The sequence below is a fragment of the Protobothrops mucrosquamatus genome, unplaced genomic scaffold, assembly GCF_001527695.2.
Source record: "Protobothrops mucrosquamatus isolate PMUCROS unplaced genomic scaffold, P.Mucros_1.0 scaffold4148, whole genome shotgun sequence".
NCBI classification, from domain to species: domain Eukaryota; kingdom Metazoa; phylum Chordata; class Lepidosauria; order Squamata; family Viperidae; genus Protobothrops; species Protobothrops mucrosquamatus.
Window position 1 is genome coordinate 1 of NW_015390075.1, and position 15118 is coordinate 15118.

At 40.2% G+C, this 15118-nt stretch overlaps 1 protein-coding gene across 1 annotated transcript; it reads right to left on the bottom strand.

Moving 5' to 3' along the window:
* Window positions 1-143: 143 nt before the first annotated feature.
* Window positions 144-5528, bottom strand: LOC107298626 (keratin, type II cytoskeletal 5-like). Its single transcript, XM_015828003.1, has 6 exons — window positions 5007-5528; window positions 3889-4106; window positions 3436-3496; window positions 2101-2196; window positions 1408-1572; window positions 144-320 (listed from the first exon to the last, which is right to left on the bottom strand). The coding sequence occupies exons 1-6, from the start codon at window positions 5526-5528 to the stop codon at window positions 144-146; spliced, it is 1239 nt and encodes a 412-aa protein (XP_015683489.1).
* Window positions 5529-15118: the final 9590 nt, after the last annotated feature.

Genomic DNA, 15118 nt, shown 5'->3' on the forward strand with positions numbered 1-15118 from the left:
AAATCAAACGATTAAAAAAACAGGCACTTAAAATAAATGATTTAAGAAATAGGCACCTCGTGTCCTAGAATAAGATTTTGCACAAGCTCTCACTAAGAGATTCTTTCCCTTTGTAGAGGTAAATTCAACACTCATAGAGTGACCTAGATTTCCCAAGGAGATAGAATTATAATCCTTCCCTCCATATTCCATACCTGCTTCTTGACATGCTCAATTTCTGAACGCAGTCTCTGGATGTTCCTAGTCAACTCTTGAATCTCCTGCCTGGTGTTGCGCAGATTGTCACCATGCCGTCCTGCTGTGTTCTGCAGAGCTTCGTACTGTAGGGCAGAAAAAGTGTAATTTTCCATTTTGCTGCATCAGCTCAGTGGATGACAATGGAAGAAGAATAGCTCAGGGATAGCAAAGGATGGCCCAACAAACATTCCTAAATTGCAATTTCCAGCAGGCCCAGCCAGCACAGTTAATGGTAAAAGACGCTTGAAGTTGTAGCTCAGCCACATCCAAAGAGCCATGGCTTTCACACTTTATATTGATGTGATATCAGTTTAATTATCATGGTTCCCAGAAAGGGTTTTGCAAAGCGTTGTGCATACTGACTCCATACTTAAGATCTTAGGGCCAAGATGCAAAAGCTGCTAAATCATTTTAAGTCATATTGCAATTGGCTGGATCTGCACATGGTTGAAGAGCTTATACAAATGGTGCATCAACATCTGTCATGGATGATTAAAGACTATTTTGCCTCAGATAACGGCTTTTTGTCACATTGTTCAGAAAATGAGGAGGCTTAAAAACCTAAAAAGATTGACTGAAATCGCACTGCAGAGAAATTAGATTCTGAAGAAAGAGTCCTCACAACTCACTATTCATTTCTAGCCTGTGTGTCAGAACTGAGATTCGACATCTTTAGGACTGACTGCTTGCTCACTAGTCAGATTTTGGGGCCTCCAGCTTCCCTCAGCCTGGCCTCTTTCAAGATGAGGCAAGACTGCATTTCCCAGAATCCCTAGCTAGTACAGCTGAGAACCTACAAGAACCTACAAGTTATGCATTCTACAACTTTGGAACGCGCCAGATGGGGGAAAGCTGATCTGTCCTGAGAATATCAATCATGGCATTTGCTGCCAAGGCTTTCTTCAGAGAATATTGATATTGTACTTTGGCGAGGGAACTACAAATTCAGTTTTAGAAGTCTGTAGAGGAACTAAGGTCCAATTTGCAGAGACCGCATGGAGAAAGAGAACAACCATTTAAATAGTTGTCTCAGCAAATGAGTAGAAGCAGAAAGTCCTTACTACAAGGTTCTGGGATTCTGTAGTTTGAATCCTCAGGAGTTGTTGCTTCCTGGAAAAGCATAAGATAAATTAGGGAACTTTATTTCCTTGTCTCAGTGTGATTACTTACTTGGGAGTGATACCAAGACTCAGCCTCAGCTCGGCTACTGCGAGCAATCTCTTCATACTGGCTTCTTACTTCGTCAATAATACCTTCCAAATTCAAGTGGGTATTATTATCCATGCTCACTACTACTGAGGTATCTTGGCCTCCAGTCTGGTACTGAGAGATTTCCTGTGAAGAATCCAAAAGCATGAGTTAGGTTGGCAATCTAGCTGATTTATTCCCCCCCCGCCGCCCCTTCACCATTCATGATTTTTTTTTACTCCCCATAATATGCATTTTTTAATTCTTGATTGTATTTAGAGCCTACAGGCTCAGAATGAGAATTAGAATGAAGGCTATTGAACCCTGTTTACTGGCTTCACTATGGCCCTGTGAACTCAGGAGCTGGAAGAAGGAATGGTTTCCCTGCTTGCGTAGGGTCCTTTGTAGGCCTTTGTTTTTAGATGGGTGAAAAAGGAAGAGAAAGTCGGCTATCTCACCATTCTAAGAACATTTGCTGTTGTAATGTGGACATTTGTTGCACTTGTAACTGAAATCACTGAATGGTGTGTCCTGCAAACATGCACTTTATAAAATAAGATTCTTTTTCGAAGAAAGATTCATGATAGACATAAAGACAAATCTGAATTTGGGTCAGTGGGATCTGAAGATACCCTCTTTCTTCTAATTAACCAATAGAACCAAACCATTCCTTACCACTTCAAAGATTCTTCTCAGGAAGTTAATCTGATCAGCCAAAGCACCAACTCTTGAATCCAAGTTACTCTTGGACAAATAGGCACAATCCACATCCTACAAGGATCCAGAAGAATGTCAGTGTAAATCTTCAACAAGTCTCATCATCAGTTGGACCATACCTGAACTCTTTTTAGCAAATTTACACAAAGAACCCTATAAGTTCCTGTTAGGTTGTTTAATTTTAAGTCTTCAGCTCTCAGTTTTTGAAATACCACATCAGCAATATGTGAAGAAACAATACACTAGAGAATACATATAAGCAGGGAAAAAATGCTGTTTCTGTTCTTCATTGACTAATTACAGACAGCAAACCTTTTCAGATCAAATCAACTTCAACACATGATTTTTTATAAACGAAGCAATTTTTATATAAAGCTTTTTATATAAATGAAGCAATAGGTTTCATGCAAAGCTTATGTGAAGCAGACAAACATAATTTTGCATCTTTTTTACTAATGTAAACTGTACTCTAAAAGTATCCATTGTGACTTATAGGGAGAACATGTGTGCTGTTCGGGACATATCAGGAGCTATTGAATTTATAAATACATTCAAAATCCTTTTTTAATGGTTAAGGAGAGAAGATAATAGGTTTTAATTTCGATGTCAATTTTTTACTTTTAGCCAACTCTGAGAACCAAAATTTGTTATTCAACATTTCTAGTTCTCTGAATTTGGCAATGCAGCTTGCTAATAACAAAAGCCATAAAAAGATTAGGAAAATATGAGAGGAGAGGGGTGGGGATAGGTTACTAAATATATACTATACATTATATGAGAGAAAATCAATTGCAAAACCTACATATTTCAGGGCAATCTTGCTAGTGTATATGCATACTTCTCTAAACAAGAGCAATGTGCATCAAAATATTACGCATTCACATTTTTGTACAAACTTGACAAAAAAATCTTAATCTTGACAAACAAAAATCTAGAGATTTGCTCTTTTGTATTCATGGTTCTGTGTCATTTCAAAATATGTTTTAATATGTCAGGCTCCTTGAATATGGAAAACAAATGTGTTAATTTGTTTTCATAATTTGATAACATGGCGCTTTTCCATATGCAAAGAGATTCAAATATGGAATGTAATCCTATAACTGCATCATGTAGCATTTTTGACAACAGCATCAGGAACAACAAAAAGATAGGCCTACATTGGAAGGGCATGCAAATTGTTGACCATGATGACTTAGTTCTTAAAAGTTGGAGAAATCTCAAAGAACGATTCCATTCTGTCCCTAGATTATGCCTTCTGTGTTTCTAGCAAACTGCCAGATGTTCATCTCTCACCTTTTTCAGCACAACAAAATCATTCTCAGCTGTTGTGCGCCTGTTGATCTCCTCTTCATACCTAGAAGAAAAAGCAAGGTGAGTTTATTGATTTATTGATTTCTCGACGGCAATCACACATAGACTACAGAAGCCAAGCTAAATACTAAATACAAGAAGCCAAGATAAATAAAAAGCTATCATAATAAACACAATGAATAGAATGTGAACAAATTCCTCAAAGAAGCATGAGGAAATTAATTCTCCCACCTTGTTCATGGAAGTTCCTACACTGATTGTAATGTTATCCCCCATATTTAACTGCAATATTTATATCCTCCAGGGCTTGGAGCAACATGTCCAAAGAGCATTCTTTGTGGCATTATTGTGATCTGCTGCTCATCTGGGGGACAGACTATGACCAGACTGCAAGTGCCAATAACTGAAAGAGACAGTTGTTTCTGAGGTTCTCACTTGTTCTTGTATTCTTCCACATAATGTTGCATACTCTGGAGCTCTGTTGTCAGCTGCCCCTTCTGGCTGCGGATATTTTCAATCTGACTCCTCAAGCTATTCAGGAACTGCTGGAAGTCAGCATCCAGATTCATAGTTGGGCCAATGCCTTGTGACTGTCGTTGGAGGATCTGCCATTTGGTTTGCAATACCTTGTTTTGTTGCTCCAGAAAGCGAACCTATAAAAGAAATTACTTGAGGAAGTTGCCATCACAACACATTGGGATAACTGTGGGAATGATTAAAAGCAAAGCTGGACCCTTCCAGCTAAATGAACGTTAACTAGAGAGACAGGAGCAAACTCATTACGTTCCATTCTCTAGTTCACTCTTCTTTTCTTTGCAAAATTGAAACTCTAATTATCTGGGAATGAGATGAAGATCTAAAGGACACAGGCATTTTGAGAATTTCATGAATCTCACTGGACTTCCTTCAGCTGTCAGTGGAAATCAATGAAGGGCTTGTTCTATTTTCTTCAAACCCTATTCTGACCCATGCACTTTACAAGAGCCAATGTGGTTACTTATGATGAGCAACAATATTACAGGCAGGCCCATCCAAGAAATGCAAATGCTGCCTCTTTTTTAATAGACTACAGTTAATGGACACAAACATTTTGAGTAACAAGGCATCATTGTTTGAAAAGCTTGTGATAGTTTTTAGGTTTGGCATTTGCACTGAGCCATTTTTAATCTTGGCATCTCCAGTTACAGTTTAGGTAGGAGCATTTGGAGGCCAGCAGCTGATTTAGTCATTACAAAATATAGTTTTAAAAAGATGTATGAAAATGTTCAGCATATACAGTATAAGGCAATCAATTACAGCTTGTCTTATAAATTCCACACATGCTAGTTTTCTGTTATCCTGAAATCATTTTGAAAATCTACCTGCTAATGAACACCCTAATTGTTTTTTCTGTTTTTCTAGTTCTTACCAGCCAGTTGCTTCTATTCATCACTAAACATCCACCCCCAAGACGTTACTAGATTGTTAAGCACAAATTGCATCAAGTTTTATCAGTTGACGTGCATTCCATGACAGCAATAAAAAATGTAACACTTTCTGTTCTGTTAACCTACCTTGTCGATGAAGGAAGCAAACTGGTTGTTGAGGACTTTGATCTGCTCTTTCTCTTGATTTTTTACTTGCTGTATTTGGGGGTCAATTTCTACCCGGACCGGTCGCATAAGATTTGGATCCACTTGGACACTGCCAATACCTCTAGATCCAAGGCCACCAAGTCCTCTACCACCAAACCCACCTCCTATTCCTCCGTAACCACCCCCTATTCCTCCATAACCACCCCCTATTCCTCCATAACCACCCCCTATTCCTCCATAGCCACCACCCATTCCACCATACCCACCACCATACCCCCCGCAGATGCTTCCTCCATAGCCAGATCCATAGGAAATCCTTGTAACTCCACCATAGTTATGGAGGCTCCTGCTACCATATTGGCCTCTCATACCGCCATCATATCCTCTGCATGAAGAATAGCTACGCCTGATTCCACCTCCGGTGCCACCACCAAAAGCAGAGCATGAGCTGTAGCCCCTTCTGCTCCCCTTGGAGCCTTGGCAGATGGCCTGGAAAGACATTGCTGTGTTCAAGTCAAAGGAGCAACAGAGAGAATGAAGAGGCCTAGTAGCAGCTAGGGGAAAATTTAAAATAAAGGAGTAGCTGGAGAGTGCTGAGCCCAAAGAAAGCCAAATTCCTCTGGATCCAGAGATGGAATGAGCATCCCTTTTATGTATTCCAGGGAGGTGTTGGATTTGATTTTGCATGGGCGGGAAAGAGGATATCATTATATTGTGTTCGTGGCTTGGTGTGGTTGACAGATCTTCATCTCCAGTTTACCAAACATTGACTCTACCCATCAGCACAGCCCTTCTTACCAAAAGAAAAAAGAGAAGACGAAGATGAGGAGGAGGACCAGCAATCGTGCAATAAATTCAGTGACTAAGATGTCTTAAGCTTGATTATTGTAGCTGATGAGTAGACCTGACACAGAGCAATTCCCTTTATTCTCAATGGCAGCGGTATCAGCATCTCCATCTGCTTTTCAAATTGCAGAGTCCCAGGGCAGGCAGCTGCTGTGCAGACTGTCAAGAAATAGCTCGGCTTTCACAATTCCCAAAGCACGCCCGCAATTACAGCCTGAGTATGCCTCGATGTGGAAAATTGCCCATGGCACCCTAAGAGTGGTTTTTCAACTTGCAATTCACGGAGCATCAAGATCACCTCAGCAAATTGTTATTAGAAAACTGCTTTGCTGGATAGGAGAGAGAGAGTGTGTGCAGTGCTTTTTCAGAGGCAATCCTTACAGCTTTGTACCAGGAGCATCAAGGATCTAGCTTCAATACAATCTGAATCCTAGGTGGGGGAAACTGGCTTGCGAAAGATGAAGATCAGCTGTTGATAAAGAGGAAATGAGCACATCTGGGTGACATGGAATGGTAGGTGGAAGGAAACCTAAAAGTAATGGAGGCCTCCAAGTGCCTACTTTCTTCCACAGAGATAGGCAAAGGGGAATGACAAAGAACTGTCAGGTTACGCAAAAGCAGTAAAAGGATAACTTAGAAAGTGATTACTTGTGGCACCAGTTTTCATGGCCTGCTTGCAGTGAAGTAACTAAATCTGTTTTTCCCCCTGCTTCTTTCTTGAAGCAAGCCTTGTATATGAGTGGGCAAGCACTCTAAGTCATTTGAGTCAGCAAATATAAAAGAAGAACCCAAGGTAGGGAAATAGTTTAGAAAGAGTGGGTCAGAGAGGGACAAAAAAGTCTGAAAATGGTACAGACTGTGGTGTGTGCTGAAGCCATCTTGTGCCAGCTTGCAAGAGCCAATTGTTAAATTTTCAGGAATTTTGCAAGCCAGTTGAGAGCAGAGCTGATGACTGTTGTGTAGCAACACCATGGTGGCAATTGATTCAATAATGTCAGTGAGGATTGGAGACACTGAAGGAGCTCAATAGTGTATTTCCCATCACCCATCTTCCTAGAGGAAGGAAATGCCTGGAACAACTCTTCCTCTTTACGACCAATTTGGAAAAGCCAGTTGTTAAACATCAGTGGGTAGAGATGGGACTGCAAACGTTTGATCAAGATTGCTATTGACCCATAGGGACTTTGTACTTATCCTCACAATAATGACTTCAACCTGATGAAAACTATGATGAAATGTGTGTATTGTTATTATGAAATTAATTCATCAAGAAGATGCTGTCTAAGCTATATTAGGCTGTTATCATTTACTTGATATTTATATATTCTATATATAATAACTGGAGCCATGTTGGTGTTTTCCTTTTTTTTCCTTCTTCCTTTTTCATTTAAAAAAACCATATGATTAAAACAGGTGACCAAATAATATATAAATATTCTCATCATCATCTCATCAATCCTGTTTTAAAATCCACTTCAATTTAAACCTGCTTCAGTTTAACCACTATGCACTTGAACATTATTACCCAAGACCAAGTTTGAGCACTTATTTTAGCACAGTAATTATAACACTACACCAATCATTTTAATATTAAGGGAATTGCTGCTGGAAGTATCTCCTTTACCCGAACAGAAGTACCACTGGCACATCAGAACACTGCACCTCAAAGTATGAGGTAAAGACTTTTCTGAGTCAAATATGACTCCTGATATTTTAAGCGACACACCCTTCTGGTTTTCTTGACAACCAGATGGAAGTGGTTTGCTATTGCTTTCTTCTGTGATGCTTTTCAATATCCTAGTCTAGCTAAGGTTTGGTATTTCTTGGTCTCTGCTTAGCTTTTGGAAGTCAGCCAAAGTTGCCTGTGTGCTGCTCAACAAAAATAGAATAGTATACAAATGGATGTATGTTTTTAAAAAGCACGGGGAAATGTAGGTTTTCTTCTCAGGGAAGAAAAGTAGCATTTAAAAAACATCTGCTGATAACAACTTCTTACTTACAGTATGAATCTTATAACATCCCATGTAATAGTTGCACTAAAAGACGAGAGAGGTAGTCCTTGAGTTACGACCACAATTGAGCCCAAAATTTATGTTGCTAAACAAACATTTCTTAAGTGAGTTTTGCCCCATTTTATAACTTTTCTTGCCACAGTTGTTAAGTGAATCATTGCTTTTGTTACGTTAGTAATACAGTTGTTAAGTGAATCCGGATTCCCCACTGACTTCGCTTGTCAGAAGGTCGTAAAAGCTGATCACGTGACCCCAGGACATGCAACTGGTCATAAATATGAACCAGTTGCCAAGCATCTGAATTTTGATCATGTGACCATAGGGATGCTGCAAAGCTCGTAAGGGTGAAAAACAGTCATAAGTCACTTCTTTCAGTGCCATTGTAATTTTGATTAGAATGAACTGTTGTAAGTCGAGGACTATCTGTATGATATAGCCATTGCCTCAATAGCCAATAAATGGATGGGTTTACCCTGTAACAGAATAAGGCACACCGGTTCAAAACAACAGGAGCACTTTGGGTGACATAAGGTGGTAAAGAATACTTTAAATACAAAGCAAGGGGAAAAACAGAATCCTGAGTTTGCACTTGAGATGGGAGTGAGGTGAGTACAGAGAGACATCATTCGTTCCTGTCTTTCAAAAATATATGGCTTTCTAGTCCAACCCCCTGCTCAGACAGGAAACCTATACCAGTGGTGGCGAACCTATGGCACACGTGCCAGAAGTGGCAATCGGAGCCCTCTCTGTAGGCACACGTGCCGTTGTCTCAACCTTGCCTCCCCCCATGACCCCCTCCTCACCAGCAGCCCCCCTGGAGGAGATTAGCCCCCAAGCGTGGCCCACACAGAGCAGCGCAGCCAAGGACATGGCAGCCAGGCAGCGTAGAAAAGACTCTGCCCTCACACCCCATCCCACACAGTTGATGCTGTGGAGTGCAGGCAGAGGGCATGGCCATGGCGCTACTGGTCTGCCTGGGCGATCTGCAGCGAGCCCTGGAGACGGTGAGTGGCCCTGCGGGCAGGCGGGATGGGGGACGGGATGGGAGCAGGGCATGGGCAAGGCAGGGCAGGGGGTGGAGCGGGGGCGGGATCAGTTTTTGGGCACTCGGTCTCTAAAAGGTTCACCATCACTGCTCTATACCATTTCAGACAAATGGTTATCCAGTCTCTTCTTTAAAACTTCCAGTGTTGGAGCATTCACTCTCTTGTGGAAAATCTGGTTACTCTTTTGCCTTTGCTGTACTAATGATTTATTTTACGTGGATGGAAATGAAGTTAAGGAATGGATTCAATATATGCATTCGTTCAATTTTTGAAAAAAAAACCTACATGTTTCAAAAATGAGATGGAGAAGTTGGTTTCTATATTGTCTGGATTTAATAGTAAGGAAATCTTACATTGATGTTATATGGATTTTATTTTATTTTATTCCTTATTCCTAGTTTCCTTTTTTCTTCTTCTTTTATGTTCAGTTTATAACATCATCGAAACAGGTTTTTTTTACTATACTGTCAAATATATTATTTTTGTTTATTTGTACCTCACTAATGTTTTAAGTGATTTGATTGTCGATTAAATTGCCTTTTAAAATCAACAAATCAATTGTGTGGCTTTTATTAAAAAGATGTATGGTTGTTGTTGTTGTTGTTGTTGTTGTTATTATTATTATTATTATTATTATTATTATTATTATTATTCATACAGTCAGCCACATATTTAGATTGGACCTGGTATTTTTATCCACCTATCAATGACCTGGGATAGGCAGATGTCGTTGTTTGATAGTATTAAAGATATTGTCGCAGGATATAAGCTGTTCCAAATAAAGCTGTCGTTTGCAATTGACTGATGGTGAGAATTAATTATTATAATTAATAATACTTACTAGTGGTTTCTTATAAGTGATAACCAGGCTGAGCCTGAGGGAAGGGTCAAACACGTCATCATCTGGAATCCCATCATGCCCACTATATATAATAGTAAAGTTGGAAGGGACCTTGGAGGTCATCTAGTCCAACCCCCTGCTCAGAAATAAAATAGAAATAAAATAGTCCGAGCACCAGAATAATATTAAAACAAAAACTGTTTAATACAATATATCTATATATTCATCTGAACAGTCTAGATTCTTCATTTCCTGGGATTGAACTTACTATTATTATTACATTTACCGTTTGTTTTTAAATCTTCTGGAATGAGGTTCTCCCTAAGTAGACTTACCAGATATCTGAACAGACAAATGGAGACATAAACAATTAGAAAGGAGGACAAATCCGGGGGGGGGAGGGGAGCACTTTAACTTTCTTGACATCTCTGACCAAAATTACAATTTAAAAAACTGCAAAGAAAAGTACTTAAGCACGCAAAGGTATGTAATTACTGATTCCAGCATCCAAGAAACTGGTTTTTTCAATTGCAGGAATGGCCTAGAGCTTATTAGAAGGCAAAAGCCTTTAGTGTGTAACTGACATGACACCCTGTCAATTTAACTGGAGGTGTTGTACCTTGTACCAAAACCCAGAAGGAATTATACCCACTTTGGAAACAATGTAGTGTAATAAAAAGAAGGATTAGGGGTGAAATGATAGCAGTGTTCCAATATCTCAGGGGCTGCCATAAAAAAGAGGAGGTCAACCTATTCTCCAAGGCACCTGAAGGCAGAACAAGAAGCAATGGATGGAAACTAATTAAGGAGAGAACCAACCTACAATTAAGGAGAAATTTCCTCACAGTGAGGACAATTAATCAGGGGAACAACTTGCCTCCAGAAGTTGTAAATGCTCCAATACTGGAAGTGTTTAAGAAGAAATTGAACAGCCATTTATCTGAAATGGTATAGGGTTTTCTGCCAGAGTAGGGGGTTGGACTAGAAGACCTCCAAGATCCCCTTCAACTCTGTTATTCTGTTTTTCATGGAATCCAGTTCTACCATTCTGGATTCTCTCCTTCCCACAAACTGTTCCAATATGGCAGCTAGTACATGCACCCTTTTAATGTCATTGGGAAAGATAATTCAGACTGAACAGAAGTGAATGTTTGACATGCAAATTCAGCACTTCTCCAAAGCAGCTATATCTTTCTTTAGATTTCCACATGAGCCTGAAAAAGAATGTGAGTTCTCTACTGAGTCAACACAAAACACACCTGTGCATGTGCTCCATAGTGTCCTTGTAATCTACAAACGTTAATATTGCGTCTGACCCATGAAAAACAAAGCTCCAGCAGCAACAGTGTCACACACAAATGCAAAGCAAAAACTCCACACAAAACTATTCTAGGGTTCACCTAGAATCCAGAAATAAAGCAAGCATAAATTTCCCACACTTAAGAACACTAAAGCTTTTAGGATCAATTCTGATTTGGGATTTTTTTTTTCCTAAACTGGTAGAAGCTCTCAGATAAAAAAGATATTTCTTCACTATTTTTTTTTTTTGCTCACACACCTGTGCACACAGAATTTACTTTTTAATATTTTTGCAGTTCTACTTTTGTATCCCTTTCACTTTCTAATGAAACAGATCCATATTTCAGGCAGAATGAATTAGCTTGTCACATTCATTTCAAATACAGTCCAACTTTTCTTCCTTTCTCTTCCCCACTGAATCTGAAGAAGCAATTAGATCTGAAGCCGAACATTCTTACTGGCTAACAATAATAATAATTTCAAAATGGGAACTGGCCCATTTCACACAAAAATGATTGGACAGAGGAAAAACCTTGTCAGCTTATTGTGGTCAAGCCTCTGATTCGACAAGCAGCTGTTTTTAAAGAAAAGTTGGAGATCTGGGCTTGTTTATGGTCAGCAGGGGCTGACATGGCGATATGGCTACCCTAATCATTATCTCTTCCATTTCTGCCCATGTGTATATTGGATTGCCGGAAAACAGATGTGTATTCTCTAGCTCAGTGATGGCAAACCTTTTAGAGACTGAGTGCCCAAACCGCAATCCAAAACCCACTTATTTATCGCAAAGTGCCAGGACCGCATCAGCATTGTGGTGTCTTCATGGGGGGGGGGGCAGGGAGGCACCTCTGAGTGCTGCCTCTGGCACACAAAAACCGGGGGCACAAAAATGGGCCACCGTGCTGCAAGGCGCAAAAACGGCTGTGCCGTGGGGTGCAGATACAAGATGCTGCACCATGCAAGAACGGGACAGGGCTAGTGAGTATCACGCAGGCACTAGCCCCGCCCCATTTTCAGCGCGTGCATGCCCGCAGCCTTGTGCACGCATGCACGCATGTAAAATGCTTCCCCCTCTCTTTTCTTCCAGTCCACCAATCAACAATGGTTGGTGACCTCTGCTCTACCACCTCTACTTGAACCTGCTAGTTGGCCGCTTTGCCTCCTTTGTGCTGGGCAGGGCTCCTGCTCTGGGCGGCAGTGGTGGCCTGATGTACCTGCTGCTGGCGGTGGTGGCATGTGTGCCAACAGAGAGGGCTCTGAGTGCTGCCTCTGGCACGCGTGCCATAGGTTCACCATCTCTGCTCTAGCTACAGCTTTGTTAGAGAAACTTAATTGGAGGAGGGGAGCAGATCTTTTCCCATTTGTTGAAATTGGACTATTGCATCTACATGCTGCAGATATACTTCTAATCTAGGATAGGATATTTTCTTCACATTGAATTAAAACCAAGCTATTGGTTTATTGTCAAGAGTCTAGACAATTCTGTAAGGCAATCAGGCAAGCCTTAGAGAAGGAAGCAACTGCCAAGAGCATTGTTCTCCTCAGTGCCTTAAATATATCCTCCATTTCATCTCAGGCCATCTCTAGCTAAAATTTGCCTGGGTTTTGCAGCCAGTATGTACAGAATTTTGCAATTGAAGGTGTGTCCTGCAAATTAAAACTGTACTTGACTGCAAATCCTGTTCCTAGGCATATAATTGATCTTTGGTGACCTTCTGATTTTATCATAGAGCTATTTGGCACTTGGAAACTGGAAATAGGACCATGTGTATGAGGCCAGTGATACAATTAGAGAAGAGCAAGAAGAAGAAAAAGTAATAGCAAGGACAATTAGACCACAGGTTCAACAATCACAATAGTACAGATATTGGATTTTTTGCTGATGCCTTCTCACCTATTGTTTTCTGAGGAAATTTGGTGGTTGAGCCTTTTTGTGTAACCCTAAACCATGTCCCATGATTCAGCCCTAGTTATGCTATAGTATGAGACCTTATTCCTTCTCTACACAATTCAGCCTACACCATTGCTCATCAACTTGAAAAGATGTGTTAAAAGCATGTCTGTGCCACTCCCTTAATATTGGTCTCAGCTGCAGTGTAGATAATCAAGCCCTGATAAGCATGGTGCATCTTAGGTGAAGGATTTATGTGTATCTGTGCCCCCTCTTCCCTTGTGGGGTTTGAGAGGGAGCAGAATGGGTCTGTTGCTCCAGTTCCCATTTCAGAATTCTGCTATAGTGCTGCTGTTAATTTTTTGGTCTGGTTCATTATCAGATCATCGATGGTGTGGGTACCTGCTGGGGTAGGAACATACAGTAACTCCAGGTTTGCCAAGCTAGTGGATGGGGAGGAATTCCTTGAGGGAAGCAGTATTTCTTTCATTTCTATTTGTGGGTGGTTAAGCACTTATTATTATCAAATTGCAAAATGAAAGTGACTATCCTTCATTTGGCACTCTCAGCAGATATTGAATCAGATGTGGTATTATTTCTCACTTCAAGGGAAACAAAAACTAGCTACTCACACATTCTCATGGACTTAAATCCACTTGTATCATCCAATGGCAACCTAAGGCATTCTAGAGACACCCCAACACTTGAGCTTTTTGAGAAGAGGAGCTCTATTTTCTGGCAATGTTGTTCAGAGGCCAAATCCTTCCAAACCATGACATAAGCACAGTTCTACCCCACTTCCCTGCCATGAATGAAAAAAAAAATAGACCGGGAGGGAGGGTGTCCCGTACCACAAGACATTTGGGATAAAGTGGGAGGAATCCTTCCTAATCAAAATCAGCAACCTGCCCAGCCTTAACTTATTGGATTGTGAGAGGGGGCAGTCATATTTCTTATTTTGCAGATGCCATTTTCAGGAGATGAAAGTGCTGAGGAATGAAAAGAGGGAAATCCTAAGTATGGCATGAAGCAAAGGAACTATCAGCTGAAAATGTGATTGCATAAGAACCACGAAGCATAAGGATCTTTGTTTGTGTCTCAGGGTTGAAATGAGGGGTCCTTGGCATTCTCTGAGCTTAATTGTTTTCTTGCAAATGTTCCATTACCCAAACTCGGTAACATCATCGGTGCACTGATGGTACTACCTAGTTTGGGTAATGAAACATCTACAAGAAAACAACCAAGCCCAGAGAGCACCAAGGATCCTTTATTATGTTCTTGCAGCACATTGTTCTTAACGCACAAAGATGATTTCCATTAATTCCTGGTTTAATTTGGAACAGATTATGGGCAAATTCATATGTAGCCTTTCCATGAGAAGACTTAACCCTTGAACAAGAAACCCCTTGGTTTCACATGGGAAGCTGCTTCTCTGAAATTGTTTTCCATCAAAACCTAATCACTTTTTGTCAATTCTGTCAATTTCATATACTGTACGTGTAACTTCAGAATATCTGTAGAACAAAGGAAATAAAATCTCTGGGGAAGGATTGTCATCTTCTAAAATAAACACATGCAGCAACTTTAAATGAAGCCTCATGAACACTGAATTTTGGGCTCATACCACAAATGTTACTACTGTGGCTTCAGTACTACAGTATATGGCAGTCTGTCTTCTCAGTGCTCTGAAAGGATGGGGTTTCTTTTTTCAATTTTCATAGATTATGAAGGTTTAGAGTGCAGGGAAAACAAATATAATAAGAGTGGATTGTTGATATCTAACATGATTGCCCAAGATTATAAATTAGTATCCCACTTTTAAAGTAGTCTTTAAAATCAAGTTCAAAATTGTAGTTAAAATAGTTTAAGATTCTAAACATTTTCAATGCCTAAAATATTATTGAAATTTGGATTATTATAACAATGTCAGTTACTTTTAGGGACATCTGTACTATGAACATGCAGTGATTTTCAGCACGTTCATTTGCTGTGGACACACCTGATAAACTCATAGAAAATACCAGGAACCTGAGGAGTCTGCCTCCATTTTGGTTATATTGTCCAAGATCCCAACTATATGAGTCTGAGGTCTCTACTTCTACAGTACAGTTCTCATGACACAAGGCCAGGGTATAAAAAAACAGAACACATCAACA

Bases quoted from the DNA above. Each gene is read 5' to 3' on its own strand.
- LOC107298626 (XM_015828003.1), bottom strand. From the start codon at position 5,528: ATGTCTTTCCAGGCCATCTGCCAAGGCTCCAAGGGGAGCAGAAGGGGC. The intron at 4,107-5,006 runs GTAGGTTAACAG...TTTCTTTTATAG, and splicing joins TTGCTTCCTTCATCGACAAG to GTTCGCTTTCTGGAGCAACA. The intron at 2,197-3,435 runs GTGAGAGATGAA...GGATCCTTGTAG, and splicing joins ATTTTGTTGTGCTGAAAAAG to GATGTGGATTGTGCCTATTT.